Source organism: Trichechus manatus, unplaced genomic scaffold, assembly GCF_000243295.1.
Source record: "Trichechus manatus latirostris isolate Lorelei unplaced genomic scaffold, TriManLat1.0 scaffold00231, whole genome shotgun sequence".
NCBI lineage: Eukaryota > Metazoa > Chordata > Mammalia > Sirenia > Trichechidae > Trichechus > Trichechus manatus.
The window spans coordinates 370,128-397,368 of NW_004444167.1; the positions used below are offsets into that span (position 1 = coordinate 370,128).

A 27,241-nucleotide genomic window follows, 5' to 3' on the forward strand; every position below is an offset into this window, starting at 1 on the left:
CAAGTCTATTTTTAGCAGAAATTCATTATATTATATATTTATTTCTGTGGATGTGTCAAGGCAAGATATGAATGTCTTATGATAAATAATCTTGCTTCCACATATGCAACTAGGAAGAAATAACTTTTGATGCAGGCTGACCTTTTTATCTTGCTACTGACATTTTTGTCTCTTGATTTGTAAGAGCTAACTTCCTAATTGTATTTGGAGAGGCTGTCAATCTGATTGTCAGCTAAAATAAAATTTTATGCATTCTCAGATGAGGTCTTTTTCTCTTGTGGGATAAGGGTTTATTAACCAATACCAAGGCTATCTGGATCTGACTGTCTCCATTTTGAATTATCGTTAAACTCCAACTTGTTAATATTAAGTTGGTTAGATCCTTTTACTATTTAGGGTTTTAGAGGAACACTGAAGACAATATAACAATTGCATATTTTTAAAGAAGAGTCAATAGAAATCAAGGAATTCTAATACATTTCCCTTTTTTAATAAATACATAAAGTTCTTTACCATTTTCCTTCAATTATTTTGATTAACATGATAGTAGGATCTTTCGGAGCATCATTATACCAATTTTCACAGCCTGATGTAAAGGACTCATTTCACAGAAATAATCATGACTAGCATTAATAGAGAAATGTCAGTGCCATAACACAACAGTATAAGGCATATTTACACCATCTTAACATACAGAACACCATACACATGCACAAAAAAATCACAGATCCGGAACAAAGGAAATCCAATCCCCTAGACACTTACATTTATAGGCTTTGCCTGAAACAATTTTTTTTTGCTATATTTCTAGTAATTTTATTTTCTTTCCAAGCAACAAACAGATCTTCCTTATTTCATGTAATTTACTTGTAACATTGTGCTCATGCAAAAATAATACTTGCTTTATTGAATTAACATTTAAACAGTTTGGGATTTGGGTCCTAAAACCACCATCTAAAATTCTACTTGATGTTGCTTTATCCATATTGTCATTTTAGTTGATGTGATAGGATGATTTGTTTTCATTGAGTTACAAAATGACAAACATGTCCAGTTGATCACAGTTCAAAAATCAAGATTCTATGATTCTTGACCATGCATACATTACTTTTATTTCTGCAAAATGGTTTGAATCAGATATACCATTTTGATTCAACAATTATCACTTTTCATTTTATTATATTTTTAAAAACAAACAAAAACTAATGAAATAAAATATTGTCCCACATCCACTGTTCACAAATAGGGAGAGCAGCAAGAATCACACTGACCATTGTTAAGACATCAGTCAGGTAGTGACATTGTAGTAAACACTGAACATCACTGAAATACTGCAAGAGTGAGATAATTACTATAACCCATACTTCTGTAACAGTTCAGACTGCCATTGACGTTTGCGCTCTGGAAAATAATCTGGAATGTGGATTTTTTTAAAATCCTGAATACACTTTTTCATTTCTTCTTCTACACTCAGCTTCTCACAGACCTTCTTTTTGGAAAGATTTGTTTCCCTAGACTTGCTGATGAGTGTCTGAAAGAGTTCACTGTTTCTGCGTTTGTCTGGAGTGGGCATCCATTGCACGGGTGCTTTTTTGGAGGGACGATCCAATGTTAAGGTGTTGGGTTGGTGAGCTGTCGCCTGCTGGGCACTGGGTGGGTTGTCCTGTGGTGTACTTGCCTCTGAGTGGCTGTCACAACTGGAAGTGGAGAGCTCATTACAGGAAGTCCCACTTTCACTTCCTTTATCTGTAACTTTGTCGTGCTTCCTATCTTCATGTTCTTGTTTAGGTGACACGATTTTTTGAGGTGGTCCTAAAAAGAAAAAAAAGGAGTAGAACAACTGAATAAGAGTGGGGAGGTTAAATTAAATGAACTTTATAATTTCTATTTTAAATCAAGGACATTTATCTTAACAAAAATGCTATTTGTTGCCATTAGTCTCCATTTGAGGGATTAAATACAGCACCCAGCACCTAGCACCTAGCACCTTCAACATACATGGAAATATGCAGAATACTGATTATCTATAACAATATTGTTCTCAAGGTTTGCTTAATGAGCATTTCTGCCATAATAGATCATCAATAACTTCATGCTGAAAAGAAGAGTTTTGTTATTTTAGTTACTAATTTCTGAAATCTGAAAAAAGATGTTATATATAAATATTTTGCTAGTCCCATATCTGTTTCAGGGAAGCTTCCAGACTACCACAGAATAGGAAGAATGACTGGTGGTCTACTTCTGAAAAAAATTAGCCAGTGAAAACCTTAGGAACACCAGTAGAACATTGTCTGATATAGTGCCAGAAAATGAGCCTCACAGGTTGGAAAGCACTAAAAATAGGACTAGGAAAGAGCTCTCTCCACAAAGTAAAGTAAACCTTAATGACATGAATGGAGTTAAGCTTTTGGGACCTTCATTTGCTGATGTGGCATGACTCAAAATGAGAAGAAACAGCTGCAAATATTCATTAATAATCAAAACGTGGAATGTACGAAGTATAAATCTAGGAAAACTGAAAGTTGTCAAAAATGAAATGGAACACATAAAGATTGAGATCCCAGGCATTAGTGAGCTTAAATGGACTGGAATCGGCCATTTTAAATTGCACAATCATATGGTCTACTATGTCAGAATGACAAATTGAAGAGAAATGGCATCACATTCATTGTCAAAAAGAACATTTCAAGATCTATCCTGAAGTATGACGCTGACTGTGATAGGATAATATCCATACACCTACAAGGAAGACCAGTTACTACAACTGTTATTCAAATTTACTCACCAACCACTAAGGCCAAAAATGGAGGAATTGAAGATTTTTACCAGTTTCTACAATCTGAAATTGATCACACATGCAATCAAGATGCATCGATATTACTGGTGACTGGAATATGAAAGCTGGAAACAAATAAGAAGGATCAGTAGTTGAAAAATACAGCCTTGGTGATAGAAACATGCCGGAGATCCCATGGTAGAATTTTGCAACACCAACGACTCCTTCACTGCAAATACCTTTTTTCAACAACATAAGCGGTGATTATATATGTGGACCTTGTAAGATGGAATACACAAGAATTAAATTGACTACATTTGTGAGAAGAGACAATAGAGAAGCTAAATATGAGTCAGAAAAAGGCCAGGGACCGACTGTGGAAAAGACCATCAATTGCTTATATGCAAGTTCAAGTTGAAGCTGGAGAAAATTAGAGAAAGTCCACGAGAGCCTAAACGACCTTAACTATTTTCCACCTGAATTTAGAGACCATTTCAGTAATAGATTTGATACATTGAACACTAATGACTGAAGACCAGACGAGTTGTGGAATAACATCAAGGACATCATACGTGATGAAAGCAAGAGGTCCTAAAAGGATAAGAAAGAAAGAAAAAACCAAAATGGATGTCAGAAGAGACTCTGAAACTTGCTCTTGAACATTGAGTAGCTAAAGCAAAAGGAAGAAATGATGAAGTAAAAGAACTGAACAAAAGATTTCAAAGGGCAGCTTGAGAAGACAAAGTAAAGTATTGTAATGAAATGTGTAAAGACCTGGAGTTAGAAAAATAAAAGGGTAGAACAGGCTCAGCATTTCTCAAGCTGAAAGAACTAAAGAAAAAATTCAAACCTCAAATTGTAGTAGTGAAGCATTCTACCAGGAAAATATTGAAGGAAGCTGGAAGCATCAAAAGAAGATGGAAGGAATACACAAAGTCACTCTACTGAAAAGAACTGGTTGATGTTCAACCATTTCAGGAGGTAGCATATGATCAAGAACCAATGGTATTGAAGGAAGAAGTCCAAGATGCACTGAAGGCATTGGCGAAAAACAAGACTCCAGGAATTGATGGAATACGAATTGAGACGTTTCAAGGAACGGATGCAGTGCTTGAGGTGCTCACTCATCTATGCCAAGAAATTGGGAGGGCCGTTATTTGGCCAACTGACTGGAAGAGATCCATTCCAACAAAAGGTGATCCAACTGAATGTGGAAATTATCGAACAATATCATTAATATCACTTGCAAGTGAAATGTTGCCGAAAATCATTCAAAAGCAGTTGCAGCAGTACATCAACAGGGAACTTCCAGAAATTCAAGCTGGATTCAGAAGAGGATGTGGAACCAGGGATATCATTGCTGATGTCTGACGGATCATTGCTGAAAGCAGAGAATACCAGAAAGATGATTACCTGTGTTTTATGGACTATGCAAAAGCGTTTTACAGTGTGGATCATAATAAATTACAGATAATGAAGAATGAAATCCCAGAACATTTATTTGTGCTCATGGGAAACCTGTACATAGACCAAGAGGCAGTTGTTCGAACAGAACAAGGGGATACTGAGTGGTTTAAAGTCAGAAAAATTGTGCATCAAGGTTGTATCCTTCCACTATACTGTATGCATCATACTGTATGCTGAGCAAATAATTTGAGAAGCTAAACTATATGAAGAAGAATGTGGCATCAGGTGGAGAAAGTCTTACTAATAACTTGCAATATGTAGATGACACAATCTTGTTTGCTGAAAGTGAAGAAGACTTGAAGCTCTTACCACTGAAGATCAAAGACTACAGCCTTCGGTATGGATTGCGCCTCAACATAAAGAAAACAAAAATCCTCACAACTGGACCAATAAGCAGCATCAAGATAAAGTGAGAAAATATTGAAGTTGTCAAGGATTTCATTTTACTTGGATCCACAATCAATGCCCATGGAAGCAGCAGTCAAGAAGTCAAAGGACGCATTTCATTGGGAAAATCTCTTGCAAAAGACCTCTTTAAAGTGTTAAAAAGCAAAGATGGTACTTTGAGGACTAACATGCATCTGATCCAAGCCATAGTATTTTCAATCACCTCATATGCATGTGAAAGCTGGACAATGAATAAGGAAGACTGAAGAAGAATTAATGCCTTTGAATTATGGTGTTGGTGAAGAATATTGAATATACCATGGACTGCCAGAAGAACAAACAAATCTGTCTTGGAAGAAGTACAGCCAGAATTTACCTTGGAAGGGAAGATGGCAAGATTTTAGCTCGCATACTTTGGACATACTATCAGATGGACCCGTCCCTGGAGAAGGACATCATGCTTAGTAAAGTAGAGGGTCAGCAAAAAAGAGGAAGACTCTTAACGAGATGGATTTACACAGTGGCTGCAACACTCGTCTCAAACATAACAATGACTGTGAGGATGGCACAGGATCAGGCAGTATTTTATTCTGTTGTACCTAGGGTTGCCATGAGTCCGAACCGACTTGATGGCACCCAACAATGACAACATGTCTGTTTCATTAAACACTTAGTACATTTCTGTCCAACTGCTGGCATTCTGTATCCTTTCTGTATATATATTTTGCCAGTGTAAAAGCAGGAAATTACTACTGCTCTATTTTACAAAGTATCAGTATTCTCAAGGCCCAGAGGTGCAATAGCATCATTTATGTTTCCCAGTGAGAGGCTGGTTTAAATCTTACCCTCAGTCTCTTAATCTTGTTTCCTTGGAGAGAATTATGAAACTGCTGTAAGATAAATATGGGCCTAATATCATGGTGAAAAAATATAGTTGAAATGACGTATTCTCTTAAAATACATGGCTTACCATTTGAGGTAAAACACCTAGGAGGACAATTTTCAGAAAGTTATAGTTTGCCCAGATAATTATTTCAAATACACAAACAGTTTATTTCTAAAAGGGAACATATTTGATTCTCCTTGACTCAGCTGTGGGATTAGGGCCTCCATTTAACATTTATTGAATACCATCACATACACAGAACTATACTAAAAACTTGATTAACTGGAGCCCAACCATTCAGAAATCTAAGTTACCTGAATCATTTTTTTTTTCTTGTAGTCAACTATTATAAATAAGTTGTATAAATCAGAGTGGTTGAAAGGCAACAGTATTTTTACTGTGCAGACTGAGTTGAGAACATCTGTCTAATTCAGAGGATGTCAACCGTGGCTGCATATTGGAATCACCTGGAAAGCTTTAGATTATTAATGCCTGGGTCCCAGCCCAAGACATCCTGATTAAATGGTCTGCCACTTGGCTTTCGGGACATTTAAAAGATCTCCAGGTGATTTCACTGTGCAGCCAAGGTTGCAAACCTTTCCTCAGTCTAATATATATAAGTTAGTAGTTTACATTATTCAGCTAGGTGAGGAGACAAATCAGCAAAAACACTTTTCAAAACAGCACCTACTTTGTGAAATGCACTACTACATTTTACTACTTAAGATCAGAAGATACAAAAGTTAACACCAAACATTTAGTTTGTTGGGATTAAAGATTTTTTTTTTAAAAAAATAACCATTAGAACTACTCGGGATGATGGAAATAGTCTATATCTTGACTGTGGTGTTGGTTACACAACTGTATACATTTTGAAAACTGATAGAATTGTATACCTAAAATGGGTGAATTTTACTGAATGTAACTAAACCTCAATTAACCTGATATAAAAAAATAAAAAATAAAAAAAACCTTAAAGGATATATAGTTATTGAGGGAAAGTCTTAGCCAATATTTTACCCTTCCTCTGTCTGCAATACAGTAAAACAAGAACAAATGCCAGCGCTTATAATTGTTTAGTAAGAAAACGCACTCATATTTCAGAGGCACTTCCAACTATGGATAAAACAAAACTTTTTCTTAATCCTCTGCCATTTTAATTTACTGTAAGGGAGAACAGGGTTGAGAGTGGAGAAGATGAATATTTAACTATCCATGCCGGAAACCATCCATCATGCTTACCCAGATCCATTCTCCAACCTCCTATGCCCTGAGTGGCTGAGAAGCATGGACTATGTCCTTAGTCTCTCTTGCCTTCTAGTTTCCAGTTGGATTTAGCCAACTGGACGCCCCTCCACCCCTCACACACCTCCACTATCCATCCCTCCCCCTGCCCCAGGATTGTCGTGATTAGTTTGCCACCCTGGGCAGTAGGCATAGCCCTGCCAGGCAGCTCTGTCTTTCTCCCCAAACCCTCACTTCCCCTCCCTCCACCCGCCTCCAGATTTCATTAAACTGAGATGTGAATCTTTGGGCCTGCAGGTGTTAATCATGCTCACTGTAACTAGCCCTAGGGTACCACCCACACTGTTGCAAACTGTCAGTATCATAAACTTATTTCAAATTACCCAATTGTCTATGTACTCTCTTTTTTCCAGGGACCCTGACTAATAAACCCACTCTCACCACCAGCCACGATCTTCATCGACTAGAAGGGTATTACTTCCAGGATAAGTTTTTAGGGACACAAGATTTTAGTGGCAATAATATTGAAAACAGAATGGGTCTGAGGTCCTAGTAGCCTAGATGCTAGCTCTCTGGCAAGTACTAGCCTTGTGGCCTTGAATAAGATACTTAGCTCCTGTACGCCTCAATTTCCTCACCTGTAAAATGGGTATTACTTTTTTTTATAAGATTTTGAGATTAAATGTGATATCATAAAGGGCCTACTGCAATTATTCTTAGCAATGACAGTAAATCAGTATTTTTTTTTTTCCTTTTTTAATGTAAGAATGTTCAGCCCCATCCCTGGAGATTTTATTTCAGTATACTGAAGGGTTTACGTATATGTGCTTATGTGGAGGTGTTTATGTGCTTATGAGAGAAATGAAGGAATTGCAGCCTCTGTTTATCTAACTATATTTATGATTGAATGTGATCTCAAGCTAGCATGATACCCACAAGCCTAGCACAACATAAAATATAAATAAATACGTATTTCTTTTCTTTTTCTATCATCTTCTGCTTTACTTTAACCAGAAACCCCATCAGAGGAATCTAGGATTTTCATTCCCCAAAATGACTAAAGGATTAAACTGCAAATACCTGGGCAAACCAATTTACATTTATGGATAAATGAGTTACGAGAAATCATTTCTTGTTAATAGGCAGGGGGATAAAGCATTGGATAGAGATACTCAGGCAGAAAAGTAGTAACATCGTAGTGAAAGACAATTTGGAAGGAGGATATTAGGTATAGCCAAAAAAAAAAATGCATCATAGTTATTATTCTTTAAGGGAAAAAAAAAATGCCTAATGCTAGGTATCAGTGAGGACACAGAATTATGTAAAGTCCATGTTTTAGTTATATACAGTTATTATGGCCAATGGCATTGCAACTTATTAGTAGAAATGCACACAAATGTAGATACTCCACAGTGCAATAGAATGTAACGTGTGATGGAAACAAATTGCTCTTGTAGTGCAAGATGGAAGATAAAGGAAGACTTCTGTGAGGAGGACATGTCAAGGCATAATCAGTTCAGCCAACAAAATTGTACTGAGCACAATTTGAGGCCTGTGCTAGGATCTAAAGGAGACACAAAGATGGATAAGGCATGCTTTCTACTCTGATGAAGCTTGCAGGCTTAATCAATTTAATTGCAAGTGAACGAGGACAAAAAGTTGCAGGGAAAAAGATTTCCTGTGTGTGACCAAGATATATCTTCTTGGGAAGACAAGCTAGGATATATTCCACCCCAAATGAGCCCTAATTAAACTCTTCACACTTTTTTTTTTTCAATTCTTCATTTTCTTTTCTATCCTTTTTATCACTCTGTAACCCTTTCTCTCCCCACTACCCAAAAAATCCCATATAAGATGGATGACAGCATGATCACAGAGCAAAGACAGTCATCAATATGATTTATTTTATGGTATTTTATAATTATTAAGTGTTGAAAATGCACAAGTCATTTTAGAATATCCTATCTTCCTCTGTAGACTTTAAGATCTATGAAAAAAGGATGGAGACCTCAATTTACTATGATTTTAAGAGCTTCTTAAAAAAATTTACAATAGTTACATGTATTAATGAGAATTAATAAATAAATAAAAGAAATACTTTTTTTTTTCCCTATTCCCACTTAAAAAGCTATCTTTAGGCAAGGTGGATTCCCAATCAGGAGACCAAATAGGTTCAGAGGTTTATATTACAACTCAAGGGAAAATGTTTCACTTTGTATTGGTCACACTTATGAATGTATAGAATAATATAAGAGTTGTCTTTATATAATATTAGGATTGATTATCAGTATTTATGGAGCCCTGGTGGCACAGTGATTAAGAGCTTGGCTGCTGACCAAAAGGTTGGCAGTTCAAATCCACCAGCTGCTCCTTGGAAACCCTATGGGGCAGTTCTACTCTGTCCTATAGGGTCACTATGAGCCGGAATTGACTCATAACAACAACAACATCAGCAGCAGTTTTTATAATAACAAGCATATATTATATATTATTATTGCTATTTGATTAAGCACATATTAAGTCATTATCGATAACAGTGGATTTGAATTAGGACTGAGATAAACTGATTTATGTTTTTTTTGTGACATAAAATTTAAGAAAAATAAATTCAGTGCAAATAATGATTTACTCTAGTTGCCTAGTTTTCTTGTGGATGCCTGCTAACTGTAGGCTTGCGGGGATAATTTAAAACTTTAATTTTACCTAATCCCATTCAATGGTCCAAAGCCACTTGAAATGCCTTAAGCACAACATGAATGAGCATTTAAATAAAACTAAGCCCTGTATATATAGGACAGAATGACTGCCAGAAATTTGTATGTGTCACCTCAACTAATAATAGAATCAAATATATATCTGAATGTTCTTCCCAAAAGCATTTTGCCTTGTGAATTAAACTTGATACAAAAAAGAAAATGGAAACGTGATTTGGTTGCTTTATCACCTAAGCATTCTTCCATTACATTAAGAACTTATCACTAAATATTAAAGAGTAAGCAACAAATAAATGAATAAGAAAATCCCATATCTATCTAATACTTAACTTTAAAAAATAGTTAATTATTTAAAAGTGCTCAATGTATATGTACACCAAGAAACTTTCAAATATTTGGACAATTAAATGTTCTACTCTTCACTCAGCTATTTGCAATGAAATGGACTAGGATTTCAATCCAGTAGGTGAGTAGTTTTCAGTGGTAATTACAGCCTCACCTAGGAGACTTTCAAGCCGATCAGTTAGTATACACACTCATATACATTATACTCATGTATCAGGCTCACAATTTTCCTCAGTGTGGGAATAGCCTTAGAAGATCTGGGTTTCAGCCTGTCTCAGCCACTATATGCAAGCATTTTGTGCTGGTCACTTAACCTTTCTAATAGTTGGCCCTTCGTGGTTAAAATTTTGGGGTTGGTCCCTAAGTTCATTTATGCTATAAAATCCTGTAATTCTAAATTATATAATGAATAAAGGATTTTCCAAACTGTAAAATTAGAGTCAAAAGTAAACAGTGAAGAGTTACCATGAACATTACCTCTTAGAACAGGAAAACTAATTTCCACTAAAGAAGTACCCCTCAGCATTTCAGCATTCAAGGATACCTTTCTGCAAGTTCATTGATAGGAAGTGTAGTTCCTAGAAGTCATTATCAAACTTCACCTGCTTCATGAAATCTATTCTTATTAGTAAAACCTTAAAAAAGAGAGATACTTAACGAAACTCAGTACAGACTCTGGGTTCATATCCCATTCCACAACTTAAAAAAAATAAAAAATAAAAAAAAAAACAGCTGCCATTGAATGAGTCGACCCCATGTGTGTCAGAATAGAACTGGGTGTCAAAGGGTTTTCAATAGCTGATTTTCATAAGTAGATCACCAGAATTGCCTCTAGGTGGACTTAAATCACCAACCTTTCTTAACAGTTTGCGCCACCTGGGGATTACTTCTAGGTGTGTTTTCTCGGGCAAGTTACTTCTGTTCTTTGGGTCTCAGTTTCTTTATCTTTAAGCTTTATAGAGTTGTGGCAAGGATTAAATGAGATAACATACATAAAGTATTTAGACTATGCCTGACATCTTAAATGCTCAAAATGTTAATTAGTATTCAGCATAAATATCCATGTGCTACTTGGCATTGGTTTAGGATATTTGTTCATTTTGTCTTAGAGCAAACATCCGTACTCTGATTAATGTAAAACTGAGAGATTTATTGAAAGAAAAGAGACAGCTCTAGTTGAGAGCAGACTGAACTTCATGTGGTGGAATCCAGTAATTCAAAATGGCAACTCAGCAGTGATGTTTTATAAGAGGGAAAACAATGGATATGAAACACGTTACTTGATTGGTATTCACAAGCTTAGATCACCAAAAGATATTACTCAATTGGTAGTTCATTTTAAGGGAGGGCTTCCAGTGGCTGAACTCATGATGGATGGATTCCTGTAGAACTTGTAAGGAGGACTTCCTGTGCCAAGCTCTGTAGGGCAACTGACTTAAAGGGTATACATCTCTTTCTTAGATTGGTTACAGTGTGGCAATTACACAGGTATGTGACAGAGAGGGGTTGTAGTGTAGTTATGTCATCATTACTGGACATTCCTCTCTTAGGAACAGTATGGAAGATGGCTGCCACTAGGGTGAAAACCCCCCTCCACATCTGTCAGTTTGTCGGACTGTGGGGGCTTGTGTGTTGCTGTGATGCTGGAAGATATGCCACCGGTATTCAAATATCAGCAGGGTCACCCATGTTGGACAGGTTTCAGCTGAGCTTCCAGACTAATACAGACTAGGAAGAAGGACCCAGCAGTCTACTTCTGAAAAGAATTAGCCAGTAAAAACCTTATAAATAACAGCAGAACATTGTCTGATATAGTGCAGGAAGATGAGCCCCTCAGGTTGGAAGAAACTCAAAATAAGACTGGGAAAGAGCTGCCTCCTCAAAGTAGAGTCGATCTTAATGATGAGCATCGAGTCAAGCTTTTGGGATCTTCATCTGCTCATGTGGCACGACTCAAAATGAGAAGAAACAGCTGCAAACATCCATTAATAATTGGAACCTGGAATGTACTTAGTATGAACCTAGGAAAATTGGAAATCATCAAAAATGAAATGAAATGCATAAAGATCAAAATCCTTGGCATTAGTAAGCTGAAATGGACTGGCTTTGGTCATTTTGAACCCAACAATCATATGGTCTACTATGCCAGGAATGACAACTTGAAGAGGAATGGCGTTGCATTCATCATCAAAAAGAACATTTCAATATCCATCCTGAAGTACAACACTGTCAGTGATAGGATAATATCCATATGCCCACAAGGAAGACCAGTTAATACTTCTAATATTCAAATATATGCACCAACCACTAAGGCCAAAGATGAAGAAATTGAAGATTTTACCAACTTCTGCAGTCTGAAATTGATCAAACATGCAATCGGGATGCACTGATAACTACTGGTGATTGGAATGTGAAAGTTGGAAACAAAGAAGAAGGACCAGTAGTTGGAAAATATGGCCTTGGTGATAGAAATGATGCCGGAGATCTCATGATTGAATTTTGCAAGATCAACGACTTCTTCACTGCAAATACCTTTTTTCAACAACATAAACGGCGACTATACTCATGGACCACACCAGATGGAATACACAGGAATCAAATCGACTACATTTATGGAAAGAGATGATAGAAAAACTCAATATCATCAGTCAGAACAAGGCCAGGGGCTGACTGCAGATTGGACCATCAGTTACTCATATGCAATTTCAAGTTGAAACTGAACAAAATTAGAAGAAGTCCACAAGAGCCAAAGTACAACTTTGAGTATATCCCACCTGAATATAGACAGCATCTCAAGAATAGATTTGATGTGTTGAACACTAATGAGCGAAGACCAGACGAGTTGTGGAATGACATCAAGGACATCATACATGAAGAAAGCAAAAGGTCACTAAAAAGACAGGAAAGAAAGAAAAGACCAAAATGGATTTCAGAAGACACTCCAAAACTTGCTCTTTAACGTCGAGTAGCTAAAGCAAAAAGAAAAAATGATGAAGCAAAAGAGCTGAACAGAAGATTTCAAAGGGCAGCTCGAGAAGACAAAGTAAACTATTATGATGACATATGCAAAGACCTGGAGATAGAAAACCAAAAGGAAGGACACGCTCAACATTTCTCAAGCTGAAAGAACTGAAGAAAAAATTCAAGCCTCGAGTTGCAATACTGAAGGATTCTATGGGGAAAATATTAAACAACTTAGGAAGCATCAAAAGAAGACAGAAGGAATACATAGAGTTACTATACCAAAAAGAATCGGTCGACGTTCATTCATTTCAGGAGGTAGCATATGATCAGAAACCAATGGTACTGAAGGAAGAAGTCCAAGCTGCAGTGAAGGCATTGGTGAAAAACAAGGCTCAGGGTATTGATGGGATAACAATTGAGATGTTTCAACAAATGGATGCAGTGCTGGAAGGGCTCACTCATCTATGCCAAGAAATTTGGAAGACAGCTACCTGGCCAACTAACTGGAAGAGATCCATATTTATGCATATTCCCAAGAAAAGTGATCCAACTGAATGTGGAAATTATCAAATAATATCATTAATATCCCACACCAGCAAAATTTTGCTGAAGATCATTTAAAAGCAGCTGGAGCAGTGTATTGACAGGGAACTGCCAGAAATTCAAGCCAGATTTAGGAGAGGATGTGGAGCCAGGGATATCACTGCTGATGTCAGATAGATACTGGCTGAAAGCAGAGAATACCAGAAAGATATTTACCTGTCTTTTATTGACTATGCTAAGGCATTTGACTGTGTGGATCATAACAAATTATGGATAACATTTTGAAGAATGGGAATTCTGGAACACTTAATTGTGCTCATGAGGAATCTGTACATGGATCAAGAGGCAGTTGTTTGAACAGAACAAGGGGATACTACATGGTTTAAGTCAGGAAAGGTGTGCATCGGGGTTGTATCCTTTCACCATACCTATTCAATCTGTATGCTGAGCAAATAATTTGAGAAGCTGGACTATATGAAGAAGACCATGGTATTAGGATTGGAGGAAGACTCATTAACAACCTGTGTTATGCAGATGACACAACCTTGCTTGCTGAAAGTGAAGAGGACTTGAGGCAATTGCTGATGAAGATCAAAGACCACAGCCTTCAGTATGGATTGCACCTCTACATAAAACAAAAATCCTCACAACAGGACCAATAAACAACATCATGATAAACAGAGAAAAGATTGAAGTTGTCAAGTATTTCATTTTACTTGGATCCACAATCAACATCCAGGGAAGAAGCAGTTAAGGAATCAAAAGATTTGCATTGGGTAAATCTGCTGCTAAAGACCTCTTTAAAGTATTGAAAAGCAAAGATGTCACCTTGAAGACTAAGGTGCGCTTGACCCAAGCCATGGTATTTTAAATTGCATCATATGCATGTGAAAGCTGGCCAATGAATAAGGAAGACAGAAGAAGAATTGACGCCTTCGAATTGTGGTGTTGGTGAAGAATATTGAATATACAATGGGCTGCCAAAAGAACAAACAGATCTGTCTTGGAAGAAGTACAACCAGGGTGGTCCTTAGAAGCAAGAATGGTGAGACTACATCTCACATACTTTGGACATGTTATCAGGAGGGTCCCGTCCCGGAGAAAGACATCATGCTTGGTAAAGTAGAAGGTCAGTGACAAAAAGAATACCCTCAATGAGATGGACTGACACAGTGGCTGCAACAATGGGCTCAAGCATAGCCACAATTGTGAGGATGGAGCAGGACCGGGCAGTGTTTCGCTTTGTTGTGCATAGGGTTGCTATGAGTCGGAACCGACTCGACAGCACCTAACAACAACAAGAAGGGTGAAAACAGAACCAGCAAACAAGGAGTCACACCGAATCCTCAAACTAGCCATTTTGGATCTTATTAGGTACCTCAGATTTTTTTTTTTTAAGTCTTTACACAACTTGCATATTGAGAGTACTAATCAAAAAATTCAAGTACTTCCTTTCTAATTCTGGCTCTGCACATGTTGTGAACACATGAATATTAGCTAAGTCTCTAAGCTTCTTTAGGCCTCATTTTTTTATCTATTAAATTTATATAAGCACAGAGATGCCTAATCACATGGTCATTGTTAAGAATTAAATGAGGTAATATATATAAAAGTAATTTGTATGCTGTAAAGTTAGGTAAAATATTACTTGTTTATGGTCTGAAATTATCTACTGTATATAGGGTCTAGATTTCAGAGGTTTTATTAAGTATTAAATTTTCATATCTATAACAGGAATTTACTTAAGAAAGTAAAGTACAAACCTGCTTTAAGTTATTAAAATGTGTGCATTAAAAGCATCATTAAAAACATTACGTTAAACAAAATAAAACCAATGGGAGGTATCACAATGGCCAAAATTTGTAAAATTTGGTAAGACAGGACTTTTTATTAATTATATTCAGTTTTATTACATTGATATATAAAGGGGAAAAAAAAAAAAAAAGGTTTTCCAAGTGCTGTGGGTGGATAGTGTGGTTCAGAAACAAAACTTTTCAGTATTTTCATCTTTCAAAAGGATTCATGTCTTCTGGATAGTTCTGGGTATGGGCATGTTCAATAAGAGCACAGTACTTCCAAATTTTTTCTTTGACTATATGAGCATTTCCACACGAAGTTTATGTGTATAACTGCATACTTGAACAAACCTTTTATTTTAATCTCTTTACCTGCCCAGTGATGATGAAAAAGACTGGATATGTAAAATGTGTCTGCAACAGACACAATTCCCAGAAGGCAAATTACCCTTTAATAGTACTAAACTCAATGGTTATGTGGTACTTGAACAGAATGAACCAATCTATCTTAAATATTAGCACCACATTCCTCTAAGTATTAAGCAGTTGAGTCAAAAGGGAAAAGAAACTCCACTCTACAAATGATTCCACAAACATTTGTTGAGTACCTGATAGGTACAAGGCATAGTATGGGTTAATGGGGGAGGAACACACAGACACACAACCACAGTCCCTGATATAAAGTAGTTCAGGCTTACAGGGACAAGTGCAGTAATGCAGATATAACTAAGGACTGAATAGGATATGGAGGAGGGAGCAAGGAGTAAACTGTGATTGGAGCGAGCTAAGGAATGGAGGTAAATTTTAATTAATCAGTAAAATTCTCTCACTAAATTGAAGGTTAGAGGTCACATAGCAAATGCTTTTATCGTAGAGTAAAAGTCCATTTGAATGAATAAAAATTAATTTATACATGAGAGAAATTAAACTCATTTCTTCATGGTTTTTATGCTCCTCATCAGCATTATTTAACCACTTTTATGGATGAAAGGGCATAAAAAGAAAAGAAAAATAAGAAATGTTATTTAAAAAGGGAAATGTGTTGTGGTACTGCTTTTTGCATCCTGACATGACTGAATACTAACCCACACTTCTCATTCTCCCTGTAACTGTTAATATTTTATTGTACTTATTTATCTGCAGTGTTTCCCTAGTTCAAAACTGTAAACTCCATGAAGGAAGGAACTGTGTCTTACCATCCTATTACGGGCCTTGACCAGGCTAATTGCTTAACCAAATTAATAAAATGATCTTCACTCCTCTGAATTTCTATGGCATCTACTGACTATATCATTCATTTGGTACTTAGCATTCATCACCTTATATGTTATTAAATATTCACTTAGATGACCACAGGGTAATAAAAATGCTCCTATCACCCCCAAACAAAATCAGTTTCAAAGTTACTCTTCTGGTGCCCTGTATCCCTCAAAAATATTATAATTTTTATGAGAGCAGAGATGGTACCTCATGTTTCCTTGTACCACTTAGACAGTTCAGGAGACTGATTCGTTTTATAACTGAATCAACAAAACTAATTAAGGGAATAAGCAAATGTAATATTGTTGCTAGCTGCCATCAAGTCAGCCTCCAACCCATGACAATGCCATGTACAACAGAATGAAACATTGCTTGGTCCTGCACCATCCCCATTATTAGTTGTGAATCGGACCATTGCAATCCACAGGGTTTTCATTGGCCGATTTTTGGAAGTAGATCACCAGGCTATTCTTCCTAGTCTATGTTAGTCTGGAAGCTCCACTGAAACCTGTTCAGTATCATGGCAACAGTATCATAACGTCCCCTAGCAGAGAGATGGTGGCTGTGCATGAGGTTCATTGACTGGGAATTGAACACGAGTCTCCAGCATGGAAGGTGAGAATTCTACCACTAAATCGCCACCACTCCCTTAAATCTAAGATAGCATTAGCAAAAATGGGAGAGAAAATATATTCATTTAATGGAACATACATACTGGAGAAGATTTACAAAAGTATTCTCATCCACATCCTCCCATTCTACAAATCTGTGTCTTTCTATGACTCAACTATTTCTGTACATGAGACCCAAGGTCACCTTTGTTATCCCACAGATACACCTTTTATTTCCAACTAGTTGTCAAGCATTGTCAAGTATATCATTATAGGGGCTCTTGAATCTAACTCTTCATTTCTTTTCCCATTTTCACCACCAAGTCAAGTTTTTCATTATTTCTCACTGTGTCCCTAACCAATTAGTTGACTCCACTTTAGTCCCATTTTATACCATTCTTCACTTTTGCTAAATTAATCTTCCTAATGTCTGATTCCATCAGGCATCCCCCTTGTACAAAAATCTTCTAAATATTTCCTCAGTACATAGAATAAAACTTGAATACCACGTCTTGGCATTGAAGACTGCCCTCAGTGTGACCCTAAATGACCATCCCAGCCTATCTTTTATAACTTCCCTGCAAAATACCATACAGTGACCATAATAGACTCCTTGTTGTTCCTAGAAAATGCCTTGTTTTATCCATGCCTCTTTTCCCTCCTTTGGATTGTATTCCTTTCTTGCCACATAACCTTTGTTGCGATCCTTTAAAACTGTTCCAAATGTTACTTTCAGCATAAAACCTTCCATTCCCGCACTTGGATGTGATTTCGTGACCACTTAATAACACATAGTAATTTGTCTGAATCTTTATCAAGTACTGAACCTATTTTGTCTTAAATAATAATTATTTCTGTATTCAATTTAACTTCCATCCTTGCTTTCTACCCTACAAAACACATACACTCCCATTATATATATATATATATATATATATACACACACACACATACTATATACAGACTATAGTCACTTATAGAATACAGGGTTTCTTTAATCTTTGTATTTTCTGGAGAATCCACCCTAATATGACTAGGCTAATAATAAGAATTTGGTAACTGATGAATTGAATTAAATGAAATGAATGGTATATACAAAAGCATGTCTAAGGACATAGGAAATTATTAATTGCCAAAGAAGTTCTTTTTTGTTTGTTTTGTTAGCTATAAAAAAATGAACTCAAGTATAACTAATTTTAAGTGGTGTAACAAGAAGGGCTTTGGGGAGTTAACAACAAAAAGACAATCCAATCAAAAAATGGGCAAAGGTCTTGAACTGACATTTCATCAAAGAGTATATTCAAGTGTCCAGCAAGCACACGAGAAGATGCACAATGTCATTAGCCATTAGAGAAATTAAAATCTAAACCATAAAGAGATACCACCTCACTCCCATTAGAAAGGCAATTATTAAAAAAAAAAAATGAAAACATGTACTGGTGAGGTGGTAAAGAAACTGGAACCCTCATGCATTGCTGCTGGGAATGTAGAATGGTGCAGGTACTGTGGAAGGTGGTTGGTGGTTCCTCAAAAGGTTAAATATAGAACTACCATGTGACTCAGCAATCCAAATTCTAGGCATATACCCAGAACAAGTGAAGGCAGGAACACAGAAACCTGTATACCAATATTCATTGCAGCACTTTCCATAGTAGCCAAAAGGTGGAACAACCAAAGTGTCCATCAACAGATGAATGGATATATAAATGTGATATATACACAAAATGCGATATATACACACAATGGAATAGTACTCGGCCATAAAATAAATGAAGTCCTGATGCATTCCACAACACTGATGAACCTTGAAAATGACATGCTGAGCAAAATGGGTCAGTAGCAAAAGGTCAAATACCGTTAAGACCTCACATTTATGAAATAGGCAATAGAAACCAAAGTTTATCAGTGGTTACCAGGGATGAGAGGGAGACAGCAAAGTTTTTGCTTAGGGAGTTTATTAAGTTTATGTTAATGGTGGTGGAATGATTCGGAAAAGGATATTGAGAATGGGTGCAGAGCTTGAGTAATGTAATCAGTGTCACTGAATTGTACATGTAGAAATTGAGATGGTGTATGTTTTGTTATGTATACAATCATGCACCCGAATAACGTCTGTTCGGGTAACTTCCAACTACATATACGACTGTGGTCCCAACCCCTGTAAAGGCTACTGTATTAAAAATTTGAGGTACGTACAGTAGTTTGTAATAACAAAGGGGTGCTACTTTGCAACTTCCATCAAAATACTATTATTATTATTACTGTATTATTATGTTAAAGATGTTTGAGTGTATCTGGAAGTGTTTCTTTAATGCTTTCTATGCATAGAAAGGTACACCTGTACTATATACTAACACAAACATTTGACTAACTGATGTTAGATATGAACCATACCTAACTGTTCCAACTTACATACAAATTTGTCTTAAAGACAGGCTTAGGAAGGGAAATTGTTTGTAATCCAGGGACTACCTGTATATAATGTGGTGTTTGCACACGTCTGCTTCACATAATGTCCTATTTCACAGAACTTACCATGAACATTAAGTGATGCGTGACTGTATTTTCACCACTATTAAAACAACAACAATGCAGTGTTAAGAAGATAAACCTTTAGCAGTGAGATATAAGAAGGACCTCACAATGTCTCTAACCAAAGAAAACCAAACCTGCTGCTGGCTAGTCAATTCCGACCCATAGTGACCCTATAGGCCAGAGCAGAGGGGCCCCATAGGGTTTACAAGGAGCAGCTGATGGATTAACACTGCCGACCTTTTGGTTAGCAGCCGAGTTCTTAACCACTACAGCACCAGGGCCCCACAATGTCTCTAGTCATTGAAAACGTCATGCCTTTGGAAAGATCCCTACATGATCTGTTTTAGGTTATTTAACAGAAATAAGAAACATTTTGGAATAATAAGTAATGGGGAAAATGATTTTCTTTGCTCTACAAATGAATTCTATATTCCTTAAGTGGTTGTATCTGCTGCTTTCATTCAAATACTTCTAGTGAAAACGGTATTAGTTGTTCATTTGTCCCCTCAGATGTCCTTAAAGGCAAAATAGTTTCGGGCACCTTGAAAGAGTTCTTCATTTAAAATTGATCTCCTCATTTTACCCATGAAGGCAGTGATGCCATGCCACATTCAACCCTCTTGTGCCTTAAAACAAACAAACAAACAAACAAAAACCTCCATAATAATGCTCACTCTCCTTTTGGACCAAGAATTAAGACTGAGAAATAACTCCGCACTCATTCCCAGGTTCCATTTCTGACTCCACCATTCCTTATCATTGATGTCGTCAGAGTTCTTCTTTACATGCCTAGGTAGTCACCTTTTCCTAATGGCCTCCTTCTTTCATAGGCACATACTAGATGAGTGGGTTGATTTATCTGTTTTCCAAATTTGTGAACACAGGCCTGCTCCTGCTTGTTCCACGTCTATAAAATGTGGAATCATAATACCTACAAGGTGCTTGGCAAGGATTAATGAAATGTCGTCTCTGCAACACATGTGACGGCTCTGGGAGGAAAAAAAAAAAAAAAGGTGCTCTGTGATATAAGCTGAGGGTTGTGCTTATGATGTACTATGTATAGCAAATTTATATGAACATAAAACCATGCTGGCTGTAAATTACTGAGAAGCTGCCTTAGGTCTAAATAAAACCTCTAATGACAATAGGGAAAGCAGAGGTTGTGAAGAGGCAAAAACAAACAAACAAACAAAAAAAAAAAAAAAAAACAGGCTCTCAATTTTGGGTCCAGGAGCAGTAGCAATTGTAAACAGAAAAGGCCATAGTCAAAGGGATTTTTATTCGCCAAATCTCTTCAGATCTCCTGTACCCACCTGCCAATAAACGTTGTCACGTATTTTCAACAATGTTCAATGAGATGCAACTTTTTGCAGCTGCCATACTATTTAATGTGGGCGCTATCTCTTTTCACTCTAAGTTTACAAAAGTTTTCCTGTTATGGGGGCAGTTCACTATAGATTCACTGTAATGAATGAAAAATGGAAGTCAACATGCTCACATTGGAGTTTAATTTCATTTTGTGGTACAATAAAAAAAAGTGTGCAGGCTTTGAAAATAGCAAAACTGGGCTTGAATTTCAGATAGCTTCTAACTAATTGTCAAAATGTATCTTTAAGATTCATTTTTCTGTTCTGCTTAAGAGGGTTACTTTAAGTCAAGATGTATATGAGGCAGAGCCCTATGGTAGGCTGGAAAATAATTCCCCAAAATATATCAGGCCCTAATCCCTGGAAGCTGTATATTTAACCTTATATGATGTGATGGTTAATTCGATGTATCAGTTTAGCTAGCTATGGTGCCCAGTTGTTTGGCTAAACACTAGTCTAGTTGTTATGAAGTAGTTACATGTGATTTAAAAAGTTGGTATTAAGTAAAGCAGATTACCTTCCATAATAAGCATGATCCTAAACCAAAATATTGGAGCTTGGTGGCGCAGTGGTTAAAAGCTTGGCTGCTAACCAAAAGGTCAGCAGTTCGAATCCACCAGCCACTCCTTTGGAACACTGTGGAGCAGTTCTACTCTGTCCTATAGGGTCACTATGAGTCGGAATTGACTTAACGGCACACAACAACAACAAACCAATAAATTGGAGGCCAGAAGAGCAAAAAGGGCATTGCCTGGGTGTGTCCTGCCTCCAGACTATAAATAGACATTTTGCCAGCACTCACTCTTAGCTCTTCCTGTCACCTGATCTATAGATTTTGGGACACAAACATGCAGGAATCCTCAGTGTGTTGCCTTACCTATAGATTTTGGGGTTGCCAGCCTTCCACAATCACGTGAACCAATTCCTTAATATAAATCTATGTATGATATAGATATAGATATAGACACATATAAATATGCCATTGAGTTAATTCCAACTCATGGTGACTGTATAGGGCAGAGGAGAACTGTCCCATAGGGCTTCCAGGGCTGTAAATCTTTACAGAAGCAGACTCCCACATCTTTCTCCCATGGAGCAGCTGGTGGGTTTGAACTGCCAACCTTTTGGTTAGCAGCCAAGCACTTGAATCACTGTGCCATCATGGATTCTATAAATAGATAGACAGACAGCTATATAGATAGACAGAGATAAAGATTTATATATATATATACATATAAAACCTGTTGCCATCGAGTCTATTCCAACACATAGCGACCCTACAGGACAAATTAGAACTGCCCCATAGGGTTTCCAAGGAACAGCTGGTGCATTTGAACCGCTGACCCTTTGGTTAGCAGCCAAGCTCTTAACCACTGCACCACTAGAGCTCTATAAATCGATATATAGATATATATAGATATCTATCTGTTTATCTGTATATATAGAGAGATATCTATCTAGCTATATAGTTATCTAGGTAGATACAGAGAGAGGTAGATAGACAGACAGACAGACAGATAGATCTGTCTTCTGGTTCTGTTCCTTGATAGAGTCCTGACTAAGATATATTGCAGGTGTGATTATATTAAAGATCTTGAGATAGGGAAATTATCCTGGATTAGCCCAGTGGGTCCTAAATGCAATCACATGTATCCCTATAAGAGAGAGGCAGTGGAAGATTTGATACACAAAGAAAAGAAGGAGATAATGTGACCACAGAAGCAGATTTGGAGGATGTGGTCACAGATCAAGGAATGTTGGAAGCCACCAGAAGTTGGAAGAGGTAAGGAACGAATTCTCCTCTAGAGTTTCTGGAGCGAGCATGGCTCACCCAACATCTTAATGTTGGCCCATTAATGTTGATTTTGGACTTCTGGATTCTGGAACTACGAGAGAATAGATTTCTATTGTTTTAAGCCACTGAGTTTGTGGTAATTTGTTACAGCAGCCATAGGAAATAAATATAAGCCCCTTTTGTCTAACATTTGCCTCTTGGTAGATGTTAAGTATGGCATCTTCTACAAATAAACATAATATTATCCTTAAGAACTGAAAGATAACTGAAGAACTAATCCTAGTTTCTCTATTAAAATAAAAGCTCTTACAGTCTCTCCCTGTTTATCATCCTGTTTCTATTTAAGCTCCTCTGCTAATGATAAGCCCTGGATACTGTGTTGTAAATTATTCTACTTCAGGGTGTCCCTGATGTCAGAAAATTTCTATATTCATCTGGAATTTGCCTCCTCAAATAATGCCATCCATTGGCCCTACTTCAGCCTTCTGGAACAACATAGAATGAATATATCCCCATCTTCCAAGTAATAACCCCTTGCCAGCAAGTCTTTTCAGACTCATGGCAACCCCAAATGTTTCAGAGTAGAAGTGCACTCCAAAGGGTAGCACAACCCAACATGACCCTTGAAAATGTATTCCAACCAATAGCCCTTCAAATTTTGGAATCCAATTATCACTTCTAGCCTAGGTTCTCCCAAGTTGTACGTATCAACCGTTGTTTATATAATGTAGTTTATAGTCTCTTCAACTTATCTCTGTTCCCACAATACACTCTTTTCTCTCTCTTTCTACGTGTGCACACACGCACACACTCACATGCATACAACATACATTATATAAATAATCACAGGACTGTCTCTTACCTATAGCTGACTTCACATTACATCTCCAACATCTGGTCATCTTTGAAGTTTCAGGCCTTATTTTTACTGCCTGTTAGACATTTCCTAAACCTCAAATCCCAAATGTCAGAAAATAGCCTTATTATTCTCTTCCTCTTAAATCAGTTCCTCCTTCTATGTTTTTTATTCTTATTTTTTTAATGAAAAGCATCACCATATTCTTAATCACTAAGGTTGGAAATCCCAGAGTCATCTTCGCTATTCCTATTCCTACCCTTCTGCTGCTCATTCTCCATATGAACAGTTACCTAATCCTACTGAGTGTATTATGATAATACCTCAATAATTACTGCCTTCAGTATTCGCTCTCACAGTTAATATTCTCATTAATTTTACAGAATCTAGTGCAGTAATTTACTAACCTATCTCTTCATTCCTAATCTCTACCTCCTACTATCCGTTTTAAAGATCCCAGCCACATATTCCTGAAACAAAGCTCTTATTATAGAACTTGTCAGAAAACTTCAGTGGCATTCAGAAAAATATCCAAATCTCTTGGCTCCATAGGTAAGATCTTCCATGTCCTAGTCCCAGGTCAAATTCCAAAACTTATTTTTTATTACTCCTACCCGCTACTCAGGCCAAACTGGAAAACTTAATATTATTCTAAATACAACATATTCTTGTCTTCCTTTGTTTTCTGTTTTTAACCATAATTAAATACATAAAGTTTGTATTGGCTCTTCAGGTATGTGTGTCTGAGAATACACTTGGCACCTCTATCTACCTTTTGTTACAGAGCCAACACAGGATCTGTAGTGACACAGGACACACTACAGGAGTGAATTTATAACTGCGAGCAGGTCAACAATCATACCTTATCTACCCAGCCCCATAATCTAATGCAAGGATGAGGACTGGCAGACAAATAATCCAGGTGGTTGAATATTTAAATTTTAATGAGGGGTGGTGGGAGAAAGAAAAGGTCTTTATATCTCCATAGGGGAAGATTGAGAGCTGAGAGAAGTAAAGTGTTGAACAGTGTTTGAGTGGCTGGCTCCAGGCTCTAGCCAGCTCTGCCTGTTAGACAGGCACTTGACATCAACCAAAGTATTTATTTGAGAAGAATTCTTTTTTTATACACCCCTGTAGGTATTTTATTATGTTGAATAACCTTGAAATAGAACTCAAATCTCTTTCTGAAGGAAGTTGAATGACATGTTGGTTTTATTTGTCATTGAAAATCTCTAACACTTAATGTTTAATGCATAAACTTAACTTTTTATTTATATTTTAAGTTACTGATCAGAAACGTTTGGGAAATTTGGAGTCAGTTAGGTAGAAAAAATATAAAAAAATATAACCAGTGAGCATTTATGAGCAAATCACTGTGATCATAATCTGTACAGCTAAAAGAATCCCACATTTGTCTTAGTTATCTAGTGCTGCTATAACAGAAATACCACAAGTGGATAGCTTTAACAAAGAGAAATTTATTCTTTCACAGTCCAGGAGGCTAGCAGTACAAATTCAGGGTGCCAGCTCCAGGGGAAGGCTTTCTCTCTGTTTGCTCTGGGGGAAGTTCCTTGTCATCAATCTTCCCTTGGGTCTAGGAGTTTCTCAGTGTAGGGACCCTGGATCCAAAAGATGTGCTTACCTCCTAGTTCTTCAGTCTTGGTGGTATGAGGTCCCTATGACTCTGTTCACTTCTCTCTTTTATATCTCAAAAGAGATTGACTCAAGATACAACCTAATCTTGTGGATTGAATCCTGCCTCATTAACATCATAGAGGTTAGGATTTATGACACATAGGATAATCATATCAGATTACAAAATGGTGGACAATCACACAATACTAGATATCATGGCCTAGCCAACTTGACACACATTTTTCGGGGAACCAACTCAATCCATAACATTATTATACTAACAGAGTCAAGTGGCCAGGGTTGATGAGATGTTATTATCAACTTAGACTGGGTTCTTCATCCATTTCTGTATCCTAAGGCATTGAGTCTGTTTCAAGAAGTAGATAGGGGTGTGAGGTATACATACAAACAGATGCACTTTTATATATATGCTTTATTATGAAATATATCCTTTATTACACAAGTGTGATTAATTAACAAGAATCTCTATGATTGATAGTAAAATAAGTGTTTCACACCAAGTCATAGCAGTGTGTCACTGTGTGTCTTCTTTTCCTGTGTAGCCACTAGTTAAAGGGAAATAAAGAGCTGAGAGAAATAAGCTTAGCAATGGGACCAGGACAGTTTCAATTTGTTGATATTTTACCAAGTGAGTCAAAGGTTGTAATAATATTTAACATTTATTAGGTGCTAAAAACGGCATGGTGCTTGCTAAGTACATGATACTTAGCATCTCATGTAAGCCTCACAATAACCCTATAAAATAAGTGCCTAATATACATATTTTACAAATAGGGAAACCAAGGCTTAGAGAGGTTATGTAACTTTTCCAGGGTCACATTTGGTCTGTAATTTTCTTTCTTTTCTTGTGTCTTTACCTGGTTTTGGTATCAGGGTTATGCTGGCTTCATAGAAGGAGTTTGGGAGTATTCCATCCTTTTCTATACTTTGAAATACCTTTAGTAGTAGTGGTGTTAACTCTTCTCTGAAAGTTTGGTAGAATTCTTCAGTGAAGCCATCCGAGCCAGGACTTTTTTGTTGGGAGTTTCTTAGTAACATTTTCAATCTTTTCTTTTGTTAAAGGGTTTATTTATTTGTTCTACCTCTGTTTGTGTTAGTTTAGGTAGATAGTGAGTTTCTAGAAATTTGTCCACTTCCTCTAGGTTTTCAAATATGTTAGAGTACAATTTTTCATAGTATTCTGTTATGATTCTTTTAATTTCAGTTGGGTCTGTTGTGATATCACCCGTTTTATTTCTTATGCAGGTTATCTGCTTCGTCTTCTGTTTTTCTTTTCTCAGTTTGGCCAATGGTTTATCGATTTTGTTGATCTTTTCAAAGAACTAGCTTTTGGCCTTGTTAACTCTTTCAATTGTTTTTCTATTCTCTATTTCATTTAATTCTGCTCTAATGCTTATTATTTCCTTTCTTCTGGCGACTGAGGGCTTCTTTTGCTGCACTCTTTCTACTTGTTTGAGTTGTAGGGTTAACGTTTTGATTTTGGCCTTTTCTTCTTTTTGGATGTGTACATTTATTGCTATAAACTGACCTCTGAGCACTGCTTTTGCTGTGTCCCAAAGGTTCTGGTGGGATGTGTTTTCATTCTCCTTTGATTCTATGAATTTCTTTATTCAATCCTTAATTTCTTCTATAACCCAGTAGTTTTGAGCAACGTGTTGTTCAGTTTCCATGTGTTTGATTTTTTTTCCTTGCTTCTTCGGTTATTGATTTCTACTTTATGGCTTTATGGCCTGAAAAGATGCTTTGTAGTATTTTGGTGCTTTAGAATTCTGTTAAGACTTGCTTTATGGCCTAATATGTGGTCTACTCTGGAGAATGTTCCGTGTGCATTGGAAAAGGAAGTATATTTGTCTGCTGGTGGGTAGAGTGTTTTGTATATGTCTATGAGATCATGTTGGTTGACTGTGGCATATAGATCTGCCGTGTCTTCGTTGAGCTTCTGTCTAGATTTTCTGTCCTTCACCAAAAGTTGTGTGTTGAAGTCTTCTACTATTATTGTGGAGCTGTCTACCTCTCTTTTCAATGCTGTTAGAGTTTG

General features: G+C 36.8%; 1 protein-coding gene across 1 annotated transcript in view; it reads right to left on the reverse strand.

Annotated features, from left to right (window-relative positions):
• Positions 1-468: 468 nt before the first annotated feature.
• KCTD8 (potassium channel tetramerization domain containing 8) overlaps positions 469-27,241 on the reverse strand; it is a 355,593-nt gene continuing 328,820 nt past the window's right edge. The window contains exon 2 of the mRNA XM_004389022.1: positions 469-1,812. Coding sequence (XP_004389079.1) covers positions 1,352-1,812 — 461 coding nt within the window. The 3' untranslated portion in view covers positions 469-1,351. The remainder of the gene's footprint in view (positions 1,813-27,241) is intronic.